At 35.0% G+C, this 25871-nt stretch overlaps 2 protein-coding genes across 3 annotated transcripts; both read right to left on the reverse strand.

Annotated features, from left to right (window-relative positions):
- Positions 1 to 39: 39 nt before the first annotated feature.
- LOC106673108 (formin-binding protein 4-like) lies at positions 40 to 11655 on the reverse strand. 2 transcript variants are annotated; one of them, XM_014405086.1, is made up of 13 exons: positions 11378 to 11655; positions 7326 to 7540; positions 7113 to 7266; positions 6916 to 7059; positions 6691 to 6847; positions 5964 to 6628; positions 5647 to 5907; positions 3128 to 3306; positions 2937 to 3070; positions 1000 to 1226; positions 671 to 942; positions 372 to 608; positions 40 to 305 (listed from the first exon to the last, which is right to left on the reverse strand). In XM_014405086.1, the coding sequence occupies exons 1-13, from the start codon at positions 11397 to 11399 to the stop codon at positions 192 to 194; spliced, it is 2781 nt and encodes a 926-aa protein (XP_014260572.1). In that variant the 5' UTR covers positions 11400 to 11655; the 3' UTR covers positions 40 to 191. The 2 variants fall into 2 exon arrangements, with proteins under 2 accessions (XP_014260572.1, XP_014260571.1); XM_014405085.1 differs by having other exon boundaries at positions 11095 to 11463.
- Positions 11656 to 15107: 3452 nt separating this feature from the next.
- LOC106673126 (parathymosin-like) lies at positions 15108 to 16869 on the reverse strand. The gene is made up of 3 exons (XM_014405124.2): positions 16695 to 16869; positions 16311 to 16498; positions 15108 to 16245 (listed from the first exon to the last, which is right to left on the reverse strand). The coding sequence occupies exons 1-3, from the start codon at positions 16718 to 16720 to the stop codon at positions 16103 to 16105; spliced, it is 357 nt and encodes a 118-aa protein (XP_014260610.1). The 5' UTR covers positions 16721 to 16869; the 3' UTR covers positions 15108 to 16102.
- Positions 16870 to 25871: the final 9002 nt, after the last annotated feature.

The following is a 25871-nucleotide window of genomic DNA, read 5'->3' on the forward strand; positions in this document are numbered from 1 at the left end:
TGATCTGTATTTAGTTAGGAAACAGTAAAGGAATAAAAATATAAAGTAAAAACTTTATTCTTACATTCATAAATTAAAAATCGATAAAATTAGGTCAATTGTACACATTTTTTGTATTGATACAAAGAAAAGATCATATATTTACACACAATGAATTAAACATTGTTGGCATTTAGTTATAAATATTTTTTTCAGTTATCGATATTTTTTAAGTCCCTTCGCACGTCTTCTTGCACTTGCTGCCACTTAGCCACCAAGGAAGAAACGCCTTTCTTTTTCAAAGCCAAACCAGGTGCCAATTTTGTCTAAAATATAAAATTTGTAAAAAAAGTTATATGCAATTCAATGCAAGGTGTATGGATGAGAATTACCTTTTTCTTCTTCTTTGAAGCAATGTCTGTTGGTAGAGGATCAGGAACGGGAAGAGCTTGGGTGGTAGGCAGGGGAGGAGGGGGTGTTGGTTCCTTAAAAGATGGTAATGCAGGATGGGATGGTTGTTCTGACGGCTCCATTGATGCCAAATCATTGTAAAAACTATCGAGTTCCGATGATAAATCATGATTATCATTTCCTCTCGAGTGAGCTATGGCACTTATAGCTGTTCCTGCCTGAGAAAATATAAAGTTTAACCTTTAAATGTTAATTTTACATTTTAATTTTGATTAAGTACCAATGATGTTTGGGCGTAAGGTATTCCATAATGTATCTGAGGAATGATATGCATTCCCAATTGGCCCGGGATGTGAACAGGATATTCCTGAGGCAACGGTGGCATCGGGCGTAATATTTCGGGTGGATCTACTCCTGGTGGTAAGGGCTCCATTAAGTGGTGGTTAGGAAGTGGTGGTGGAGGCTCTTCAGGAGGTGGAGGCGGTTGTGTTGGAGGTTCAGAAGGAGGTGGTGGCGGTAAAGGAGGGAGTGGTGGTAAAATTGGAGTTTCGTCTAAAATCAAAGATTTAATTAATAAAACATCGTATTATTAATTACTTATGTACTAACCAGGGAATGTTGTTATCGAAGGCGGCGGGGGTGGGGTTGGTGGCGATATATTAGGAGGAGGAGGAGGACTGGGATGTGTGGGACTCGGAGGTGGCGGCGGAGTATTGCAAACTTCCATGTCTTCTTCTCCTCCGATCGTCATTGCCTTTTCAGTGTCCTCCGTTTGGGGAAATTCCCATGTAACCTGACCAGTCCTCTCATTGGTGTACGAGTAGCACTTCTCGTTCCTAAAAAACCCGCAACACCAAAACCGAGACCGTTAGTTAATTGGATTGGTCTTTCTTTTCTTTTTTTGCCCTTTTTTTCTATCAACTTTTGGTTTTGCTATTTTTGATATCAAATGTTGTTGTGTAACAATCCATATTCAATATGAAAAAAAAAAAAAAAATGAAAAAAAGATGATAATGTAACATCCTGGTTTATGAAAATGAAAACTTGTTTCTATAAAAATGTGCGCTTCTTTGATTTAAAACCTTCTCACATTTCGCACACAATGCTCGCTTAATTGTCGAATACAAAATCAAAATTACAAAATGTGTTTTTGGGAAAATAAATCTCAATAACTTTTATTAAATTTGTTCTTACCTATTTATTTACAATATCCATTACAGTTGGAATCTATTATGCTAAAATTGTTACATGTAGATAAAAAATCATGACCAAAGGGAAAAGAGTGAAGGAATAATATTTACAAATACAAATTTAAAAAAAAAAATTAAAGAAAAATCCAGGAACACCGGTTAAAAAAAAAAATTAGTTCAAACATACTGAACGCGGATTGCATCACTGTCAACAATTGAATATAAATTAACATAAAAACGATTCATACGAATGAAAAAATAAACAAAATGAATAATAAATCTATACCTACGTTCTTACTAAATTACACACTTTCACCTTATAATAAGAAACCAAAATGCAGGAAAACCAAAAATAAAGTTTAAAATAAATACGTAATATTATCGCTATAAAAGTCAATTGTTCTTTAATATCCATTAGCGGAGAATTGGTTGTTGATCCAGTGTGTGTCATCTTCATTGTCATAAACGGTTAATGACAACTCTTTTTATGGGCAAATTTGTAAATACTCCATTATTAAATGCTTGGTTTAAACAAGCACAACCACAGGAAATGGTCATGGACCATTCAAATCAAAGAATAAAATTAACTTTTAAAGTCTGTGCAAGATTAGCCTCCTCTCAGTCCATATTACTCTTTTTTTATGTATGGACATCAATTATAGCATCACTCTCTCTGAAGACTATTCCTGGCAACAAGATCAAAGCATAAATCATTGAAGTAAATAACAGAATATAACTTTTTTTAAAAGAAATTTAAAATAGCTGCAAAGTTAATTTGAAATTTTAAAATTATTTTACAATTTTTAATGTCTTTTACAATAAAAATTAAATCTATTATCTTAGCGAGAATTCATTTTCACAGTACAGCGTTGTTTGTTTTAAAATTATATACTATTTTATAACTGAATTAACAATACTGTTCCTATATTTTTTAAATTATGTATTATTTATTTTTTATAGCTGTACTGCAAAAATAGTGTTAAAATACATCACAAAGAACAAACATATTAGTAATATCAAAATGAAAAAAGAATTATATACAAAATTTTTATCTGTAATGTGCTTTTGTTCTATATTAAAAATATGATCGATAGAACAAATACCTTCTACTTCAAGTGTAATTTAATCAATTGCAAAAATATTCTTAATGCAGCTTTCAATACAAATTAAAGTGAAGGAAAAAGTAATACATTAAAAAAAAGTCTTACCTCCAGATGTCTTCTCACTTCTACCTCGTTCTTGAAGTTTATATACTAATTTTTATATATAATATTCAAAGAGCTGTAATATGGAACGTTAATTCGAAGGGAAAGGGGAGAGGAGTTGAGAAGAGTTAAATTTGGTTTGGAGTCATACCTCTGCCATTTGCACAGCCAGCCCTCTGGAGCAACGCTTGATTCAAGCCTCTCCAGCTCCCTCATGGTTTTCGTAAGCCAATCCGTAATGTACGTCTCTTTAAGGTCATTGCTTTCCCAGGCGGAGACAAGCGTCTAAAAAAACATTTATATTATTATGATATTATTACTGGAAATAAGTTTTATATTTACCTCTAATTGAATCGTCCAGAGCTGAACCGCAGAAACAGGTTCTTTGCTTGCCGATAAAAATTTCATTTTATCGAGCAGCAGACTAGATACATCTTTTACGTCAATCACCTCAGACTCATTGACAATGTCTGTTGGTTTGACTGGGTCAGGTTGTACAGAAGTGTTTGAATTATTCTCATCTGTAACATAAAATAATTTATTACAATTTTTTGTAATAACAAGGGTTGGTGGTTGGTTTATGCATTCAAGATAACAAGTGTTGTGGTGACACCTGCAGTTACCACAGCACCCACTAGGTATCACCAACATTCGTTCTCCACTCTGCAGCCAGTTAGAGTGGAGCAATTCTGTATAAAGCAGAGGTACTGCCCCAATGACTTCAGACTCGTCTATTTACCAAGCTCTCGCCAACACCATCAGACTTGTCTACTCGATGAGCTCTCACTATTCACTAGAAACTCATCTCCCCAACGAGGTCTCAACCATCACTAATGCACCAGCCAAAATCAGCTTCAAAGCAAGGGTACTTCCAACATTAGCCTTAACCTTGCCTTCTCAACACAGCCGACTGGCTACTGACCAACTGCTGCACTCGGCTACATGTTGTACCACAGTCCCTTCAACCATTGCTGAGTCAACTGACTCACTTCTTCCAGTCATGGCCTCAACCATCGGTTTGTCACAAAATAACAATACTGGCCCTTGTCAGGGTCACCCAAACACCCAGTCAATAAAGAGTGTAACCATGAGTATGATTTTAACTCCTAAATACCTCGTTTTCTTAAAAATCGAAACAAGGGACCCAACAACCAACTTTCTTGCCCAAGGGTGTCTTTAAGCTGGGTGCCATGCCTACTTGCTCCCTGTAAGGGCTCCTCGATTAAGTGTGACACACTGAGTGACCTTTCTCTACAAGCGGGATGTGTGGAGTTGGCCCCAAAAACGTATCCCTGGGTTAATCAGGTAAGGCCTATCATCAAAGGGCGGAGCACAATTCCTTCCTTATGTTTCAGACGATCATTGACATATAAGAACTTCTCACATGATCCAGCCCATTGATGTTGGCACCATTCTTTTATTGTATTGTTTACTACACATACAGTTCTGGAGGGCAAGAAGACATGGTTTTTGACACGTAACCCTCCAGCCAAACGTGTCTGACTACTACATTTTTCCGAGGTACTCCAAAACTCATCTCTCTCTCATAAGAACACAACAAAAGAGTCTACCAAGAATCACAAATAGCCGAAGCTGCACTGCCAAATTGCATACAACTCCACCTTGTACAACCCTCTCTCATTCTAGACCTGTCTGTAAAAACCAGGCAAAAAAATGCAGCTCGGTAGAGGTGTGGCAGTGTACAAGACCAGGGTAGTATCACACTGGAAGGACACAGGGAAGAATTGGTCTATTTTTCAGCTGAAGTACTATCCCCAGTGTGAAACCAGCCCTCTCAAAGCCGAAGTGAATGCTCAGGGTGTCACGTCCTAGTTCAGTCAAGTTTTTCAGGATTGTTCCTGCTAGGGTGGCCCAGACTGCTGCTAAGCTGAGAGTAAGCTCTCCAGGATTTGAGTGGCTGCTCTCTCAGCTTGCAGCAAAAGCTGACCAAGCGGCTGGTCTTAAGCACATAACATTGTTAATTTATGATATATTGTCAGACCTGATGAGGAACTAATGGAACAGGCCAAAATGTACAGGGCAACAATAATGAATAAATCCCGAGGCTGATCTTTGGCGAGTCTTGCATTTATAAGAGTTCAACATTTCATCGCCAAGCCTGGTTAAAATAATTTAATTTATAGTATTACCATTTTACAATGTTACTGAGAGCAACTGGGATTTATAATCGTACTGCTAGAGCTTGTAGATGACAGTTTTTTCATTGGGCAAAAGACCATATTTTTTACCGGACTTACAGTGTTGCACAGGCTATAATGAAAGTGTGCACCGGATATCCATCCAGCAACTATTTACTGCCAGGTGTGAGTCCAACTGCCCTCAGTGCAACAGACACCGATCTGGCATAAGAAAGTGCAGTCAACCTCGCCAGTGTACTGATGTGTGTAGACATTACCAGACATATCGCTCGTTTTCTGTAAATTGCTTGTTGTCCCTGTTTCTTTATATTATCATTTTATATCACGTTTTAAATTATAATGTATTATTGTCAATAAAAGTCTAATTTTTTCTGCATGCGAAGTGAGTGTAAAATTTTTATTTCATCTTCTTCCAACTGCTCAAAAAGAGAATGAAATTGAAATGCACCATATTCTTCCCATATCAACAATATAGGATCTACCCACAATGACCTTTTAAATTGTTCTGTTTCTTTTTGTTTTTTCTTGTAAAAATAGTCTCCCCCCCCCCGACATTATACACATGTGTAAGTTACTTGGCTACCAGTTCAAACTGAGCCATATACAAAACATATACAAAAAAGTCTGTTTATTGTGGATGTCTGATAAAAAGAAAAAAAGCAGTTATCTCAAAATTGTGTACCAAGAGTATGAAATGAATACCTGTGTCTTTCTGCGGTTGGTTTAATGTTTCTGCTTTAACAAACTGGATTTTTTCCAATTTGGCCCTTTTTGGGTTGTCGTTATCTTTTTGACTTTCATTTTCTATATCTTTTTTAGCTGTGGGTTCAGAAGGAACTTGTTCTTCCACTTTACGACTCTGCTGGGGAATCTCAATTTTGAGTTTTCTTTTCAGACCCATTCCCGATGAACTGTCTCCTGCTGAGTCACCAACGAAAGAATTCAACCCGGAAGAAGAATTACCTAGGAAAATTAAACCTGTTAGAGAATATATTTGGGATATAAACGTGATATAATACCTCCATCTTCTTTGGAATCCTCGGAAAACTCGGCTGTATCAAACTGCCCTAAAGTAGTTGCAATCAGCTGTTTTGCCCTTGCTGTCAGCTTTGATTTCAAAGAGTTGTTGATTCTACTTGTAGATTTCTTGTCTTCGTCCTGATCAGAATCAGGCGTATAAGATGGTACAAGAGAAGGTTTCTCCTCAGTTATTATATTCTTTACGCTTTCAGGAATTTCCCCACCGAGCTCTTGAAGCACTTGAGTCTGACTTCTTAACCGGTCGAGCAATGTCGACTCGTCGTCAAACTCATTGCTTGTCTTACTATTAGAATCTGAGTTCTGCTGGATCTGTTCCCTTATCTCTTTGATCTTAGATGCTAGCTTTAATTTGACCTCTTCTTCCTTTGTTAACTGTGGAGAGTCATCCGTTTCAGAATCATCGTGATGATAGGGCACAAGGCTGCCGGAGGAGTGTTGCGAATGATCTTCTTTCCCTAATTTTCTCCTGTGATGATAGTGTGATCCTTTATAGTGATTTGTTTCCAAATTTTTCTTATCTTCGACTTTCTCAAGTTTACTGTCCTTTTTCTTTTTAATAGGAATCATTATAGGTTCTTTTGCTTCTTGATCAGATGAATCATCTCCTGAATTCGGACCATAAGATGTGATCAATTCTATTTTTCTACAAATAAAACATTATTTAATAAATAAAAATCAAAAACATTTTACAAAATTTAAACATACTCATCATCAGAATCAACTTTTTTCTTTTTTTTCTTGAAGTGTTTGAAAACTCTTTCCTCGCTAGAAGGTGGTTTACTTTGTTGTTGCATACTTTGTATTTGTTGTTGTTGCTGCTGCTGTAGATGCTGAGCTCTTGCTTGTTGGATCATAGCAACGACTAGAAACATTTTTAAAGGAATAAATTATTTGCAAAAGAAAAAACTTTCAAAAATTTAAAAAACAAACCTCCATTGGCTTGATACTGCTGCCACTGTTTCAAAGCTTCACGGTACGCTTGATACTCATGCGGCATATCCCATGTAACTTCATTTGTTTCCATGTTCCAGTAATATGTGTAACCTGTCGAACTGTCGTAGCATTCCTGCCAAGCTGTATGCAGTAAATTAGTTTAGTCATTATTAAAAAGATAACGTTTAACTTACAATTTGTAGGAGCAGTAGGAGCAGTGGGGTCGTGCTGACTCCCTTGTGTGTAAGTATCTTGTGCCGACTGATGTACTTTTTCAACTACAGGAGGATTGACCTGTGGTTTTACGATTGTTTTGGGCTTTTCAATAACGTAAATACTGTCTACTTCCTTCAATGAAACAAAAATTAATAAACGTATAAAAATTTACTTAAAATTGTGATAAATACTTTTATAAATGCTTCGACTTCTCCTTCTAGATCAGAGTCACTACTGGAACTATCAGTGCTGAGGTAGCCGGACAGTCCAACCAGGGCAGTTGTTTTGGCAACTGAATCGACACCTTCGTCTTCCTCTTCTTCTTCCACTTCCATTTCGCCCTCTTTGGGACTCCCTTCTGATACACCGTTTGTAACATGCACAGCACTAATGTGTTCATATTTAGCTGCAAAAGGATTTAAAAATTGATATTTTGCACCATTTTAATTGATAATGATAAAAAAAACTGCCTCGTTTCAATATTTTTAGAATGAATTTTATAAAAAATAATATTGTAAAACTCAACATTATGAATGCTTTATTCTGAGCCTGATCTATATACAAGATGATCCAATGCAGACAAAAATGAAGAACAACAATCTTTCAACACACCAGCAATGATGGCAACAATTCAAAAAGCCAGGCCAAAATTTTGAAGATAGACGGATAAAAATTATTAGAAATTGCCTTATCGAATGTTTATTATACCAAAGGGCACAGACTTCTAGAATAAGAAAGAATAAGAAATCAAGTAGTTTGGTATTTCTATTAATCATGGTTGGGGTAATCTGAAAAAGGTCAAGAGCAAACAATTTAGTCGAAAATGTTGTAAGGAGAAACAAGCCAAAATAAGCCTCAACTACTTGCTAAAAAACAGGAGCAAAAAAATTAATTAAAATTCTATAACAAAACTTTCTCATAATTTCAAAAAAATATTGTTTTAGTGTTACAATCTGCATATATTGACTAAGAGACAGACATGATTGTAGCTCAGTATTTCACTTCCAAAGAAATTTGCAAGATTTACACTTTTATGAAAACAAACTTGCACAAAGAGCCAAAGAATTAAGAATGCAGTTTTTTTTTGTCCTGAATGTCTCTTAGGAAATTAAAAAAGTCTATGCAATAAACTAACCCCCTGTGAATATGGCAAAAGACCAAAACACAATATTTAAAAGCTGGGTTGGTCTGCCAGATGCGTATAAGTATTTTGCAATATTCAGTGTTTAGTTATGACTTAGCTCCTTCAGAGTAGCTAAAACCTGCACTTTATAATGTGAAATTTCTTAATGACATCTGTTGGATAATAAAAACACTATTAAAAAAAAGGTTGGTCTTTTACCAACAACTTTGTCTTTCTATCCTTGGTGCTTTAAGCACTTACCCGACTCAATGCTACCAACGTGACCCAAAGCCAATTCGATGTCCAAATTCCCATATGATTGTATTACCCCCGTGCACATACTTACGCTCGGAACCAAGTTCCCACTGTCCAGATTTTCGTCGAGTAGCATCAAGAACAGTCGAAGGCAAAAGAATCAGACACTTTTTGTTGTTTATTTCAAACTTTATGTATTTTTTCATCATATTAATTACAACATGCTTATTTTAATGTAAACCAAATTAAACGGGATCAAAAATGCATAAGTTTTAATAAAAATTATGATGGTTTGACAAAAAATTTATCAAAACATTGGAATACCATTTATTTATAGAATGAAGTTAACTAACAATTTATTGCCTATAATGCACTAAGAGCAAAAGAAGCGTTGCATTTGCGATACATGCTGTGTGACTGTCTGTGGCGGGTGCTTGATTTCGAATGGATGTGCACACCCTACCAAAATGAGACAAGGCATCAGGTCATATCGCGTTGGATGTGTTACCCGCGTTAGTCTGTTATACGAGTGTTACCTTTTGCCATGATCAGTACATTGTACAAACTTTGAGGCCAAAATCTTCTATTAAGTGTAGTTTGGTCATTTCTGACCATCCTGAAAAATCTGAAAGATCAATACTGTTTGAAGATACAGATGATAGTATCAGAAATTACCAAACTACATGATAATCTATCATCATCTTTATGCTGTGCATTGATAATTGATTCATCATGACAAAACTACATGCATATCATCAGATCTTTAAGAGAAAATATTACTACATTAAAAATAGCATTTGGTCTGAAATGTTGAAAAAATCCAAATGTGTTTATCACTCTTATTAATGTTATTTTTTCCCTGAAAGACTTTAATAAGAAATCCCACATTATTAAGGCTAGTTTGGTTGTTCCTAATCATCCTGGACTGGTTGTCTTAAGGCATAGGATGTGGATTGCACACTGCCAAACAAATCTTAAAGATCAAAACTGTCCAAAAAGACATGCAAAAGTGTTTACAACATGCAAAAGAAGTTACCAAACTACATGAAGACCCATCATCTTTATGTTATGGATCGTTAATTGATTCTTCATGACAAACTACGTATTTATCATCCTGATCCCAAGAGTAAATGTTACTACATTAATAATATGGTTTAGTATATCAAATGATTTGGATTTATATAGGCTTAAATGCACACATGTATGTGCTGAGTTGAGCCCATTTGCTTCGAGCACTGGCAATTCCAGCTTTTGTTATTTACAATAAACTGCCAGCAAGAATCATCAACCCCCAGGTGTTTGCAGTCTGAGTCATACCTCAATCTTAGCCATCTGTGTGTGTGTGGGGGGGGTCAATAGCTAGGTCAATTCAGCACAAGCGCATGCAGTTCCAATCTCATTCATACTCATGTACATTCTTAAATACATTCACTCTCATTTACATACCATTCGTTCTATGAAGGTGATGGAGTGCTTGATATACCTCCATCACCCTTTACATATATTATTCAACTAACCTAATTGATGATCGATGGGTATTCGATATTCCACCATCGACACTCTCAAATCACACATTTGTGCTAATAAATACATTCACTCTCAACACAACCTTTACACATATTATACAATTAACCTAATTGAGGGTCATTGGGGTACTCAATATTCCACCATTGACACTCAAATCACATATTCATGCTAATAAATACATTCACTCTCATCACAACCTTTACACATGTTATGTAATTAACTTAATTGAGGGTCGATGAGTACTCAATATTCTACAATAGACCATCTGACATCCCACATTCTCGCTAATAAGTAAATTCATTCTCAACACCAACTAGGTACTATAATCACTATAGACAACAGAACAACCCTGTTTCCTCCAAGAATCTAAACAGGGGACCCAAACACCTGCTGCCATGCTCAAGCACAATTCTCAAATCAGGTGGCATTCCTGCGCGTTCTCTGTATGGAACCAAGGAACTGCACCCTTCAATTAGGTGGGATACATCGAGCAATCTTTCTCTACATGTGTGGGCACACATATGTGGGCTTAGGCGCAAACGTAAGTGTCCTTGTGTTAACCACACATGGCCTATTCTTAATCAGGTGAGGAGACCTTTCTTCTACGAGTCAAATCCTCCGAAGGTATATTAAATAATTTTTACCATTTTACCATCTTCACCAGTGAGTAATCACCAAGCAATAGTCACCTCAGGATAACCAGAGAGGACTGACTAAAGAAAGAACTTTCAGACCTCAACAAAATATGCCACAATCTGTTGATTTACTTGACAAGACTTTTTTCTCCAGTCAGTTGCTAAATCGATACACTGACATTTTACTTTTTTTTAATACATTCTGAACCACATGGATATGTATTTGTAGGCTAAAAGGATTTACGTTTTTGTTAAAGGGCTTTTCTTTATAAACCTGAAGGTTTTTTGACTTTCTTGATAATAGTTACTCGAAATAATAAAAACCCCTAAGGGCTGCGAGAAAGGAAATGTCGAATTTGCAATAAATTCGAAGGACGTCGCAATTTGTCGTGGAATCCAATTGAAAATAATTGTTCTTACACTTCCAGGTCGGCCTGTTTTCTTTGGGCGAGCCGTCGAGGCTCAGGACTTGCTTCCTCCCTGAGTTGTAGCGTTTCATGCCCATCATTCGGAGACGACGACGAGACGAGAGATGGAAGTCGGCTAGTGAAAAACAACAAGTTTTTCCCAGGAGATCCGACAGAAAAATAACTTTCGAAGGTTACTCGGTTGTTATCGGCAATATGGAGACGGCGAAAGGGAATGGCGAAAGGGATTGGCGAAAGGGAACTGCAATTGTCGAGGAGGCCTTTTTAGTTTTTACCTTTTTGACGGTGCACCTCCATGACGAAGGGCGACTTTTCAACGTCCAATAGGCGTTTCTATTTCACCAGAGCGGATAAGGGGAATCCAACACGCAAATTCACCAATGAAGACATGATTATACTATTATTTATTTACTATCTTAAAAAATAAACACAAATAAGCTTTATTTTTACACTTTCCCCTATAAACACGACGAAAATTAATTTTTGCAATTTTTTAAATATAAATTTCACCATCTATTTAACAAAAGATGAACGAAAGGTGCCTTGAAAGTTCGATACTCTTTGGAACAGGGAAATATTTAAACAGTACCAGTATCTCTTAGGACTTAGGAACAGAATTTGGTAAATTTTTAAGTCAATTTTACAAACTCCAGCTAACAAAAACTCAAAACCTGTACTTTGATTTGACCAGCTTTGGAACGAACTGACCCCAAATAATAAAGCGTTTATTATGGGAGAAATGCACCTATAAATTAATAATATAAAAAAAAGGTCAAAATTCAAAATACAGTTTGTATAATAGCATAAATCTAATACATTTTCTTATTATCTTATAAAACATAAATATCTACGGGGTTGTTTCATTGTATACAGTAATAATAGTTGTGTATGCCTAGTTTGTGTTTGAGTGAATGTATTTATTAGCGCGAATGTGTGATATGAGAGGGTATATGGCGGAACATCGAGTACCTTATCGACCCTCAATTAGGTTAATTGCATAATATGTGTAAAGACTGTGTTGAGAGCGAATAATATTTATTAGTTTTATTAGGGTTTCTGAACTAACGACTCCAATAAAGTATTTATTAGCGTAGATGTGTTATGTGACAAGGCTGGTTGTAAAGGGTGATGGAGGTATATCAAGTACTCCATCGCATTCATAGAACGCATGAATGTATGAAAATAGGAGTGAATGTATTTAAGAATGATTATGAGTATGAATGGGTTTGGAAATTCATTTAGGTGCAGAATTGACCTAGCTATTGACAGCACCCCCCCCCCCCAAAGGAGCACAATCTCGGTGGCTGGACGGAGAAGACTGATGTCTAACCTCAGACTCCCAACACCCAGGGTAGGTGATTCTTGAATCTGCCAGCAATTTACTGTAAACAGCAAAAGCTGGAATTGCCAGTGGACTATGAAAAACAAATTGGCTCAACCCGGCACAAGTTTGTATGTACATAGGTACATGTGCAGATTTGAGCCTATATAAATCCAAAATCCAAATAAATACTTTCTTCAATATTTTTAATTTATAATTATATGGATGATATTTGGAGATCATGAGGTGCGATCATCATCGTCATGCCGTTTCGATCTTTATTGAGATCATCTTCAGGGCTCAAAGTGTTTGTTTTCTGTCTTGGATGTCGTGTTGTTGTAACAAAGCCATTTTTTACCTTTCTGATGGTCAGATTGTAAAATCAAAATGAACTGTTAAGTTTATTAATTTGTTCTGTTCCTTCTTCTTTAGCTTTTCATAATATATAAAATTGACATGACAAGTGAAAATCACACAAACTAAACAAGGAATATAGTAAAATTTTGCCATATTCAGCTTATTTGGTCCTTTTTATACTCACTTTAGTTTGCGAAGTGCTGAAACATGTTTAAAAGAGGCGAAGAACTGAACGCATACCAGAATGTTTGGGAATGACCAAATTACAGATTAAAAACTGCTGACTAATTGAAAATCAGACAAACAAAACACAGAATACGGTGAAATTTTGCCACATTGAGCTTGTCATTTGTGTCCTTTATATATACTGAAGTGCATGAAGTGCTGGAACAACACTGAAAGATTAAACAAGATCAATGAAACTACAGGTTCATTACATAACATACCTCAAGAGGAAATCTCACTTTTTTATATACGCACAATTTAAGATTGTACTAACAAAACTTACTGCTAAGTTTCTTAATTTGTTCTCAGGTTATTTTCCTTTCTTCTTATCTGATGCATTTTTTTCTTGTGATGAGAGTAATTTCAAGTCCATTTTATATATTGTGAAAGAAGAAGAAACTGAGAACAAGTTAAGAAATCTAGAAGTAAATTTTGTTTTTACAATCTTAAAATGCATAGATATTTAAAATGTGATATTTGTCTATTGAAATTTGTTGGGTGTTTTAACCTGTAGGTCCTTAAATTTGTTTTGGCTCTTCACCAAGTTCAGTGTATACAAAAAGGATTCAACTGACAAAATTTGCTGTACATGGTGAAATATGGTATCCGTGTTTGGTTTGTTATTTTCACTTAGCGAATGAACTTGTCATTTTGAATGTTGGTCGTTTCCAAACATTCTTCTCTGTGTTCCTATTGTTCTTTCAGATATGTTTTGGCACAACGTCACACAAGTTATGTGAGTATAAAAAGGACACAAATAACATATAATAACTTATTTAGGTCCATTTTTATATTGCGAAACAAAAGTAAAAGAAACTGATATTAAATTATGAAACTTAGGAATAAATTTTATTTTTAATATAAATTTTGTAATATTTTGTTGCTGGAGTTGTAAAGTTGAGTTGAGTTTTATTACCAAATATTTTGATATTGAGTTGAGTTTTTGAGGTTTGTGTGGTGGTGATGAGCCAGACCTTGCTCCTGCTTCATCTTTTAAACTTGTTTCAGCACTTCACCAACTTCAGTAAGTAAAAAAAAACATCATAAATGACAAAATTGTAAGCTCAATATGGCAAAATTTCAGCATATTAGTTTGTGTAATTTTCACTGCCATCATGTATCTCAGCCGAAACATTCTGGTATGTGGTCAGCTCGTTGCTTATTTGATCTTTCAAACATTGATAGATTTAAATAAATTGAAATTTTGCCATATTCAGCTTTTTATCAATCCCACATCTTGTTTTAAAATGACTGCTAATCTGTATATTCTTAGCAGTCATATCATATTAATTATTTCAGTTAATTATTTTTTTAAATCTAAGGTCTTGGTTAAGATGAAAAAGTTATTTCGTGAGTGCGATTCGAACCCACAACCTTTGCCTAAATACGCCGCTACCTTAACCACTTAAACTATCATGACTTTGATTCAATCGCACACCAAGACGAAGGTTGTGGGTTCGAATTATTTGAAATCACTGCTAATACACACCTGAATTGTTATAAAGAATTTTGTATGCAGAATATGGAGCAACGCTGCTTCTAAACGTATGCCTACACATTTTTCAAAACAATTGGTAGTATTAAAAAGCAACCAAGAATCTCAAAAGAAGCAACCTTGATATTACAAAAACAAGGTTAATTTAATTTGTGATATTTAGCGACCAGTTGTTTAATAAGTAGTGAGCAGCGGCCAAGAATGAAGTATTTTAGATAAACCCCTTTTTCATTTTTTGCTGACGTTTTGACCTTTATTTCAGGGTTCAGGGTGTTACAAAACACATTGATTGGAAAAAATAATTGTACAATATGTATAGTAATTTGATTGTGTAATTTTTTTTACAATCAAAATATGTTTTGTAATTCACCCAGGCCCTGAAGATGACCCGAATAAAGAATGAACGTCAGCAAAAAAAAAAGTGTTTAAAATTCTTCATTCCTCACTAGTTCAACCAATTGTTAATTTAATTACTGCTAAGTTTCTCCATGTGCTTTTACATTAGAGCTTAAAATAATTTTTGAGTCTGAATAAGCCTTAAAACACATTTACTTTTAGGCCTTTGGTGTTTCATCTTGGGTTTTGACAATAGAACAAAAAGACAAAATTGAAACTAAATATTTATTGTGGTCATAGGAATACAAATACAAACAATAGAACACGTGGACAACATTTTGTCGATGCGACAAATAATCAACCAGTTTCAAAACAAATGTCCATAAGTGTTTTTCCCTTGTTTTTTATTCATGTGGTGGAAATTTCACCCCCTTTCGAAGGTGAAAAAATGTATTACAAATCTATGAGTCAAAAATACAAAAACGATTGAAAATGTTTTTTTTCCTTTTACTACTTAGTATAAAACTGTACAAAAATGGAACCTGTTAATTAGATATACACCAATCTTCAAATTCAACCAAGTGCAAACAATTCACCTATAAAAAAAGTTCATACACGACACCTCTTTTGTTTTTATTAAAAAATTGATATTTAAATTTATACAACTCTTTCTACATAATTATTTGGCGGTTGGATAAATGCACAAAAGACCCCAGAGGTTTGTTGCGTCATACAATTTTTTTTGTCTTATAATAATTCAAAGAGACTACATTTTGTCTTAAGATAGTATACAATTTTTCTGTGTGAAGACGATGAACATCATCGGATTAACATGGAGAAAAGAGGATTGTGTTGTTTTCACACTTCAGTCGATATACAATGGTTAATAATACTGCATTACTCTATACAATTCACATTGTCTGCCACTACAAAGAAGTTTTTCCTTTTACTGATTAGTTTCCTTTTGCTTATAAGAGCAAATTAAAATTAAACAAGAAATTAAAAATCACAATTCTGATTAGTATTTTAAACTAATTTGTACAAATTAAGAGACAAAAAGGTACAGGTACATGAGAGATTGTAACTGCCTTTTTTTAATGAAAAATCACAACCCCCAAAAAAATTTGTTAAATAATAGAACAGGAATGATGCAAAATTAACAAAAAGAGAGAAAAAAAACGATATACAATGTACAAAATTAAAAACAGTCTGAGATAATTAAAAGACAAGTAAATAATTCCATATGGATTTTGAGATGGAGAGTTTTTAGGCGGCCGCTTCTGCTTCGCCGTTCTCCACTTTCTCTTCCAGTTTAGGTTTTTTCTCAGGGCTCACGCCATCAGGAACGTCGTCGGTCTTATCCCCACCGCCCACATCGGATTTCCTCTTCTGTGCCGTATTTTCCACTTCTAACAGACAAAAACGATCAGAGGTTACACAAGGTGGTCCGCTGGGCCTCGCTGGTTTCACTTACCTTTCGACTCTCCGTTCTCGACGGGCTTTTCTTCTTCGGCTTCCTTCTCGTCTTCGACCTCTTCTACGCCGTTCTTCTTGGAGTCGCCGTTCGTCTCCTTCTCGACCCCGTTCGTCTCCTTCTTCACCTCCTCCTCCTTCTTCTCCTTAGGTTCCTTCTCGGGGGAGGCGACTTTCTGTGCGGTTTCTCTGCACAAATAAAAATTCCAGAATTACACGCTTTATTGAAGGGGTCGTCGAATCGCGGAAAAGCCAACGGCGGAGAGGAGGAAAACCGTTTGGAAAAACGGAAAATAAAAGCCCACGCTTCGGCCATGTTGAAAAAGCCGGTACCGCCAAACGGGTCCCGCTCTCTGCCCGGCGTGCTTTAACAAAACCGACTCACTTGACTTCAGCGACGCTTTCACTCATTTTTGCACTCTTTTTTTATCACTTGGCAACTGATCTGGAGAAAATGTGAACCCGACTCAAATCCGTTCAAATCTCAACTCGTTGGGAGATGCGCACCGGTCCGACGTCGAAGAGCAAAGAAGGACGACTGAGGTTGACCGTTGGGAGGCATGCGCGTACGGTGTCCTTGATCCGGGCCGGTCGCAGGGAGGGCGCCCCCCACCCGCGCCCCTCTCCAAATCCACTCCAACGACGCACCCTCCGATATCGCACCCCCTCCATTCTACGTTCCACCGGGTAATTTTCCGATCCCAAGCCTTTTTTCCTCATCCAACCGACTCGCAATACCCGGGCTAAACCACCAACAACGAACGTTCAGGTTTAGTCAAGTGAAAGATACAAAATGAACTGTAATTTTTCAGATCTGACTTTGAGGGCAGGACTGGTCAAAATCCAGTTCAACTACTAACCTCAGAAGTTGGGAAGTAGTCGGAACTATAACTACTTCTTGCAACATGTACTTAAGATTCAAGAAACACCAGTCGGGTTTTTTTAAATTGGGGAAACCAGAAAAATGAGAAAATACAATTTGTATACATTGAAATAGACCTACAATTTTGCCTTTCCCAAAGAAAAGAAAGGTAGAAAATGCTTAATTTTATTAGTCATAAAAAGAGCCATATCCGATTTGATATGAAAAAAATTAAGATTTTACTCATTAAACTGCTTTTTTTCAGATCACATCAAACGTTATCGGATTAAAACGAGCTTTTTACAAATCAAATATTCATATCAAACTGAACTTTTTATAAATCGAATTTCTTATTTCCAGATCACATCGAAATTTTTTCTGATGAAGACGAACTTTTCTAAATAAAATCATACTTTGTCCACATCAAATTGACCTTTTTTCAAATTATATTCGGCTTTATGCACATCAAATTTTATTTTGTTTGTATCAAATTGAGCTTATTTTTATTAGTCATAAAAAGAGCCATTTCCGCTTTGATATTTCGTATATCGAAATATTTCTTCCTGATTTTGCCTTTATTCACCTACTTTTCAATTTTTGTACCTGTTGCAATAGTTGATAAAAAAGCAATTCAACTACAAACTTCAGAACTTCTGAGTAACTTGTATCCTGTCCTCAAGATGCCTGTTTTTAATGGAGAGATAAGAAAAACGAGAACATATAATTTATTCATAAAAATAGTCTTACAATTTTGCCTCTCCCAACGAAAAGCAAGGTCGAAAATCCTTATTTTTATTAGTCATAAAACGAATCATTTCCGATTTAATATTTTGCCTGTGGAGGTTGATAAAAAAGCTATTCGACAACAAACCTCAGTACGTTTGGTGCCTCAAGTCTGAAGGAACTCTTTTTAATGGAGAAATCAGAAAAACGAGAAAATATCATTTATTCATTGAAATAGGCCTAATTCCTTATTTTGCAGGATTTTCGTAATGTTTCTTCCTAATTTTGCTCGTATACTCTTAGTTTTTGATTTCTGTCTTTTATAACTAACGTTTGGTGTCTCAGGTCTGAAGGAACGCCTGTTTTTAATGAGGAGATCAGAAAAAAGTGAAAATATAATTTATTCGGTAAAACAGGCCTACACTTTTGCCTCTCCCAAGAGAAGGTCGAACATCTTTTTTTAAATCCTTATTATTTAAGTCATAAAAACTTAACGATAACATCATATATTATAGAAATACTAAAAACAGTACCACTAACCAAAGAGAAGTATAAAAATGTACTAAAATCAATTAAAAAACCACACACAACAATGAATATGACAGAAACAGAATAAACATGATGAACCGTGGGTTGTTTCCGATCATTCTGGTCTGCCTAGAACCTATCCAAATTTGTAAAATCAGAAATAAGTAATATTTAATACGCTTTAAAAACTTAAAAACTTATAGAAGGTCAATTCTGATGAAATAACGTACAGACACACTACTGAAGATGGCGATAAGCTGAAACACAGACCAAACCAGCGGGGGAGAATAACAATTGCGAGCCGTAAACTTCCAACGTCTAAAAATTTTCCCAAATAGTTGACAATGTAGTTAAATAATGCTCAATAGAGTAGCTTGAGGCATACTGCTAATTTCTCATAGCTTCCGTTTGCCTTTTAACGCTGCATTCTTCACCGGTTAAGTCACCTCTGAGGCCGAAAAGAGTTTCTGTACACCTCGCACTGCTTAAACGTCTTTGCCCTTTCTGTTTTTCATTGGTCGGCCAGCGAGAAAACTCATTAACATCCTGGACTTGAAAAAGCACATCGGGCTGGGCTGATTGTGGTGCTTAGCCGAAACTATGGTCATGGGAAACCGTGAAGTGCAATGGGCTGGGGTCAATTTGCTGCGGCCCTTACCGACACCCTTTGCCCATTCTACCATCCACACTACAAATCGTTTGTCATGCTATATCAGTAATAATGTACCGTGTCTGAAACTGTTTTGTTTGTCGTTCCTTGAAACGTCAGACGATCCAGAATAAGCCGAGGAAATCGCCTATGCTAAATAATAAAACAACACAGTTGAAAACAAGAGTGATACGTATAAGGAGCTGGCCGTAATCGCCAGGACGTCCGATTAGTCACGTATCGGTCCTCTGTACGATTCCCGGCGTCGCACTTGGACTTTCTTCGACATTTTCTAATATGGAATAAGTTCAGTAAGTACTCAAGTGCTGTGACCCGAGAGGACAATCTGACCGTATAATTGCGTTTCACTTGATGTTTTACGCTGTTTGACTTAATTTTAAGAATTTCGAGAAAAAATTGTAAACGCTTATTCCGAAATAAAAAAACATCCAGCATTAGAAATGACTCGATTCAATTGTACAATTGTATTGCCTTGGCAGGCATTGTGTCCAAATATTTTCAACCAAGTTGCAGCTTTATTTAAAAAGTCTAGAAAATCAAATTTCAATTTTGGAGAAATTTTGGAGTGGGCATTTAGTACACGATATGTTAACATATTCAAACGAGAATTCGACTTTTTCCGATTTTCCTCCCAAAGAGATGCCAGTTTCAGTTTTACATAACAAGTATTGGGTTGTCCGGAAAATAATGCAGGATTTTAAGTTTTCATTAAAAAAATCTATATAAAATATTCTGTTTACGTTTACAGGATTACTCATTTGTATGAATGTCAACACTTATTAATCCTCTTCCAAATGATATTGTTTGTTTACCTCTGTAGCATTCCGCTACTTGGAAATAATTCAGTCATCCTTATAATGTCAAAGCGAGAATTTCGTACGATTTTCTTTTACGAGTTTAAACTCGGCCGAAGCGGAGCCCAAACGGCTAGAAACATTAACCAAGTCTGGGGCGAGGGTTGTGTTAATGAGTGCACTGTGCAAAGGTGGTTTAAAAAATTTCGGGAGGGAGATTTCAGCCTTGAAGATGAAGAAGGTCGTGGAAGGCCTTCCTCTCTTAATGATGATGTTCTGCGATCAGTGGTGGAAGAAAACCCCAAAACAACTGTTCGAGAACTTGCAGAGCAACTCAAAGTCAGTAAAACGACCGTCGCTGACCACCTCAAGGCGATTGGAAAAGTGAAAAAACTCGAAAATTGGGTTCCACACTCATTAAACGATCGCCAAAAAAATCAGCGCTTTGATGTTTGTGCATCACTTCTTTGTCGAAACAAAAATGACCCATTTCTGGCCAGAATTGTTACATGTGACGAAAAGTGGATTCTGGACAGTGGCTCGACAAAGGAGAAGCTCCAATACATTTTCCAAAGCCCCCAACTCATCAAAAAAAGGTAATGGTTACGGTATGGTGGGCTTCATTTGGTTTAATACACTACAGCTTCTTAAATCCTGGCGAAACCATCAATGCTGAATCATACTGTAACCAAATTAATACCATGCATCAGAAATTGGCAGTAATGAAGCCCTCTTTGGTCAATCGGAAAGGGCCCATTTTGTTGCATGACAACGCTCGACCACATGTGTCACGTGTAACGTCACAAAAATTATTGGAGCTTGGCTATGAAACTTTGCCTCACCCACCCTACTCTCCGGACCTCTCGCCTACTGACTACCATTTTTTTAGACACCTGGACCACTACTTACAACACATAATATTCAAAAATCAAACGGAACTGGAAAATGCATTTATTGACTTTATCAATTCTAAAAATTCTGAATTCTACTCAGACGGAATTAATAAGTTACCAACACGTTGGGAGAAATGTATTGAGAGTATGGGAAATTATTTTGATTAAAGAACATTGCTTTAAAGTAACTAGTTTCTTTTTTTTTGTTTAATACCAAAATCCTGCATTATTTTCCGGACAACCCAATATTAACATATTCATACAGTCACCGTCAATATTTTTTTTCTGTTGACTATCGCTCGCTAACAAGTTGAAATTGTTATCATCTAAAATTTTTTGGCTAATGTTTGTCTGTAAAATTCCTCGAAGAGCCCATAACCGGGTCACAGTTATTAATTAATAGAAAGTTTATTATATTATTCTTGGTTAAAATTAGAATTTTAATTTTAACTTATGTTATTTTATTCACTGAGGTTTGAAAGCAGGAATCTCTCTATTCATCCACCTGAACGTCGATAAAAATCTCAGCCACATTTTCACGAAAATTGGGCTATGAGAAGTTTAATTTGTTATAAAAAAGATCAATTTGATTTGCATGAAGTTCGATTTGCAAAAGTACGGTGTGATCTAGTAAAAAATCAATTTTGCTTGGAAAGAAAAAATTCATTTTGTTGAGGACAAAGTCTGATATCATTGGGAAAAAGTTCGTCTTGACCTAATCAAATTTTAAGTTAATCTGGAAAAACTTAATTTGATGTGGATGTTTTAAATAAAAGTTCTATTTGATCTGAAAATTTTTGACTTCTTTGAAAAAGCGATGTGATCCAGGAAAAGCTCGATTTTTTTGGAAAAAGTTCAATATGATGTGGATATAGTATGATTTGATTTGGAAAGGTTTGTCTTCATCAGAAAAAGTTCGATGTCATCTAGAAATAAGAAATTCGATTTGGAAAAAGTTCAATTTGATATGAATAATTGATTTCATTTGTAAAATGTTCGTTTTAATTCAAAAAGTTCGTTGTGATCTGGAAAAAAGCATTTTAATCTGCAAAAGCTCAATTTGATTTAAATAAAATAAAATTTGATGTGCATAAAGCCGGATATAATTTGAAAAAAGGTCAATTTGATGTGGACAAAGTATGATTTGATTTGGAAAAGTTTGTTTTCATCAGAAAAAATTCGATGTGATCTGGAAATAAGAAATTCGATTTGTAAAAAGTTCAGTTTGATAAGAATATTTGATTTGTAAAAAGATCGTTTTAATCCGATAACGTATGATGTGATCTGCAAAAAAAGCAGTTTAATGAGGAAAATCTCAATTTGATGCGGACGAGGTATGATTTGATTTGAAAAAAGTTCGATTTGATATGGGGGTCTGATTTGATTTGTAGAAAGTTCGATCGGACGTGGGAAAAGTTCAATTCGATTTAGAATAGCTTCTACTTGATCTGAATAAAATTCGATTTGATTTGAAAAAAAGTTCTATTTGATTTGGAAGAAGTTCGATCGTTTCTGGGAAAAGTTCAATTTGACTAGGAAATATCAATCAATAAATAAACGTATGATTTGATTCCGGAAAAGTTCAATTATATTTGCAAAAATAGAATTGGTTTTGGATGAAAGATTCAATTATATTAGGAAAAAATCCGATTTGATTTGGAAAAATGTCGACCCCATTTAACAAAAGTACGATTTGAATCTGGAAAAATTTCAATTATATTTGACTAAATAGAACTTTGTCTGAAAAACGTCTAATTTTTTACGGAAACAATTCAATTTGTTCTGAAAAAAGTTCAGTTCGTTTTGATAAAAGTTAAATTCGATCTGAAAAAAAAATTGATATGTTTTGAAAACAGTTCAATTTGAGTTTAAAAAAGTCTGTAAAAACTTCGATTTAATTTAGAAAAAATTGGATTTGGTTAAGTAAAAGTACGTTTTTTATAGAAAAAAATTAATTTAATCTGGAAAAAAGTTTTAATTTAATCTTGAAAAATAAAAATGGTTTTGATAGAAGTTCAATGAAGTCTGAAAAAATTTTAAGTTGCTAACGAAAACGTTGAAAGATTAGGACATTATTTTGTTTTTGATTGATTTTGACAACCTAAGTTTGAAAGCAGTACAATTATTCCAGATTTACAAACACTAGTGGAAACATCTTTATTCCACCACATGAACAATGAAAGTCTCTCAGCCTCTTCAACAGTTCAATTGAATTCAAATAAGTTATTCCTACGGAAGGGAATGTGAATATTTTATACAAATAATCGGAATTTCTGAACGGTTAAATTTTAATTGACTAGCAACATTGTAATGTGGTTGCATTTAGTCGATTGAATTAAAATTTATCGAGTCATTTATGTCAACAGCCCGCACCAGCACAATGCACGCATTCACGCATTACCATGAGTGTATTATCCGATTATTATGTTAGTGCGGGTTGTAGATGATTGCGTTTCAGTGAAACTTATATCTCATCAGCATAACTATGTTTCGAATTTCATGAACCCTGCATCACAAACATTCTCTTTCAACGTCTAATCAAGTTTATTTAAATTTTAAATAGTTATGGGCACGCGAAAACATATTGCCGATAGCCACATCGGTGCGTGAGATGTTGCGATCAGCATGAATCCGAGGCTTGCAGAAAAAGTAGAGAAACTAAGCGAAGTGATCAACCTGCGAATTTCAGAGGGTGCAAAGACATCTAAAGACCTATAAGCGAAACGCACAACAAGAACACAGAATGAGGATAACAAGAAAGAAAGAATCCGAGTACCACACCGAAACCATCCCGACATCAATTTTCCGTCGGTCTCTTATAAGAAGAACGAAACCCTACCGCCTTAAACTTGGGTGAAATCTCTTACAAGAACTACGGAAAATCAACAGTCTGAGGAAGTTTACATCACGTCTATTGGTATGCCGCCAGGACTCTATTTTCTAACCCAAATGAACGCAATTAACCATCCTCTTTCAACGTACTAACTCAAATCTCCCATATGACTTCGGCCCTTTGTGCACAATATAGGAAGTAAAACTCTCATTTAAAATTCTTTTGTGGAATGCAATTTTCATCCATCAAAACATAAAAACCGACATTTTCACAGAAAATTACAAGATCACACTAACACAAAAATACGATTAGTCCGTTCCTCACAATTACCACCCAAGCAACTTAAAGAATATGGATAAGAGACCTCTCGATTGATTACTATCTTATGATTAATCCGGAGCAACTGTCAATCTCAAATTGAAATTCAATCTGCTGGTTGTATATGATACATATAAAGGATGAAAATTTGTAGATGAAAATAAAGAAATGCGATAATAATTCTAAACATATGAATTTAAAAAAAGAAGCTAGCAACGTGCGGTGAGAAAACCGCTCAGAGAAATGAAAGTCAACGTACCATTAGGTAACTGTTTCTCTGGGAAATCTTTTATGATTTCAGTACATTTCTAATGAACTGGTTACATGTGTTATCTACAGTTATATATAGTTTTTTCTAATACTCAATACTTGGGATAACATTTCCAAAACGAATTCTATTTTTTTCCCAAGCCACCTAATTCGAATATTTCCAAAATAATTCAACCTTGTCTAAATAAATTAATTTGAAAGAAACTACGATGATCTGAAAAAGGTTCGTTTCGATAAGGAGAAGTTCGATTTGATGCGATCAAAGTTCAATTTAATTTGGGAAAGGTATAATTTTTATGGAAAATTCAGTGGGTTCTAGGAAAAGCTCAATTTGATTTGGAAAACGTACAATTTAATGTGGAGAAAGTGTAATTTGACCTGAAAAAATTTCAATCGATCTGGACAAATTTCAATTTGATCTGAGAAAAGTTCACTGGGAAATAGTTCGACTTGATATGAAAAAGTTTTGGATTTGAGAATTTATTGGGCATGTGGTCCTTGAATTTAAAAAAACAACTGGATTGTACATATGACAAGTTTCGGCTCTATATTTTGCTGTCCTGGGGCACTACAACATAAAAATGGAAATTTTACAATATCTTACAACAATTGATCTGATTTTATAACGTAGAGATAATATTTACTTTACTTAGATATACGTAGTTATCAATAAAAATGACAATGTAAGAAACATAGATAGTCAAAGATTTTAACTTTTTATTTAAAGAAAGTATTGTATATAATTGGCTTGGAAAAAACTTAATTTGGTCTGGAAAATAGTTCAATTTGATGTTGGATGTTTGATTTGATTCAGGGAAAGTTCGCAATATGAAAAACCTTGTTTTGATCCTGAAAAGGAAAATTTGATTTTGTATTGAAAAGTTTAATTTCATGCGGACAGTCTGATTTGTTCTGGAAAAAACGCAATTTGATATGGACTACGTCTTATTTGGTTTGGAAAAAGTACCAGTTTATCTGAAAAAGTTAAATGTGATCCAGGAAAAGCTCAATTTGGTTTGAATAAAGTTCACTTTGTCGTGGACAAAGTCTGATTTGGTTTGGAAAAAAGTCCAATTTGTTATGAATGTCTGGTTTAATTTGGAAAAAAAGTTCAATTTAATCTAGAAAGAAACCTCGATTTTCGATGGAAAAAGATAGATTTCAATTTAAATTTGGAAAAATTGAAATTTTTGTATATCAAATCAGTTTTTTCCAGAACAAATTGAGCTTTTTTGCCAAACTAATGAAAAAATATATGCAGATCTAATTTAATATTTGGAAAAATATAATTTCATTAGGAAACAGTGCAGTTCGATACGAAAAGAAATTCTGTTTGATCTGAAAAAGTTTCAATTCGATGTGGAAGTGTGTGACTCTATTTCAAAACTTATCTTCAAAAATCTTATTTGACTAATTTATCTTATCCCCCGTTTCAATATATAACATTTTTTGCCGGTAAAGTCTGTAATCCACCGGATTTCAGCCCAATAAACTTGCGAAAGCGGTTTTATAAATACAAATATAAAACTGTATAAAATTTATGGTATAAATTGAAATAGATTGAAAATAATAGTGCGAAACTGGGTTGAGAATGTTTGAAAAATGAAACGAAACTGTTGCTACATTTAGGAGTTTTTCGATTAATAGATAAAAACAAAATTGTTTATTAAC

Source organism: Cimex lectularius, unplaced genomic scaffold (assembly GCF_000648675.2).
Source record: "Cimex lectularius strain Harlan isolate CLEC.00 unplaced genomic scaffold, Clec_2.1 scaffold205, whole genome shotgun sequence".
In the NCBI taxonomy this organism is placed as follows: Eukaryota; Metazoa; Arthropoda; class Insecta; order Hemiptera; family Cimicidae; genus Cimex; species Cimex lectularius.

Bases quoted from the DNA above. Each gene is read 5' to 3' on its own strand.
- LOC106673108 (XM_014405085.1), bottom strand. From the start codon at position 11,182: ATGATGGGCATGAAACGCTACAACTCAGGGAGGAAGCAAGTCCTGAGC. The intron at 7,541-11,094 runs GTAAGAACAATT...ATCCTTTTGCAG, and splicing joins AAACAGGCCGACCTGGAAGT to CTAAATATGAACACATTAGT. The intron at 1,227-2,936 runs GTATGACTCCAA...CGGGTTTTTTAG, and splicing joins TGGCTGTGCAAATGGCAGAG to GAACGAGAAGTGCTACTCGT.
- LOC106673126 (XM_014405124.2), bottom strand. From the start codon at position 16,720: ATGAGTGAAAGCGTCGCTGAAGTCAA. The intron at 16,499-16,694 runs GTGAGTCGGTTT...TTATTTGTGCAG, and splicing joins GAAAGCGTCGCTGAAGTCAA to AGAAACCGCACAGAAAGTCG. The intron at 16,246-16,310 runs GTAAGTGAAACC...TTTGTCTGTTAG, and splicing joins CGAGAACGGAGAGTCGAAAG to AAGTGGAAAATACGGCACAG.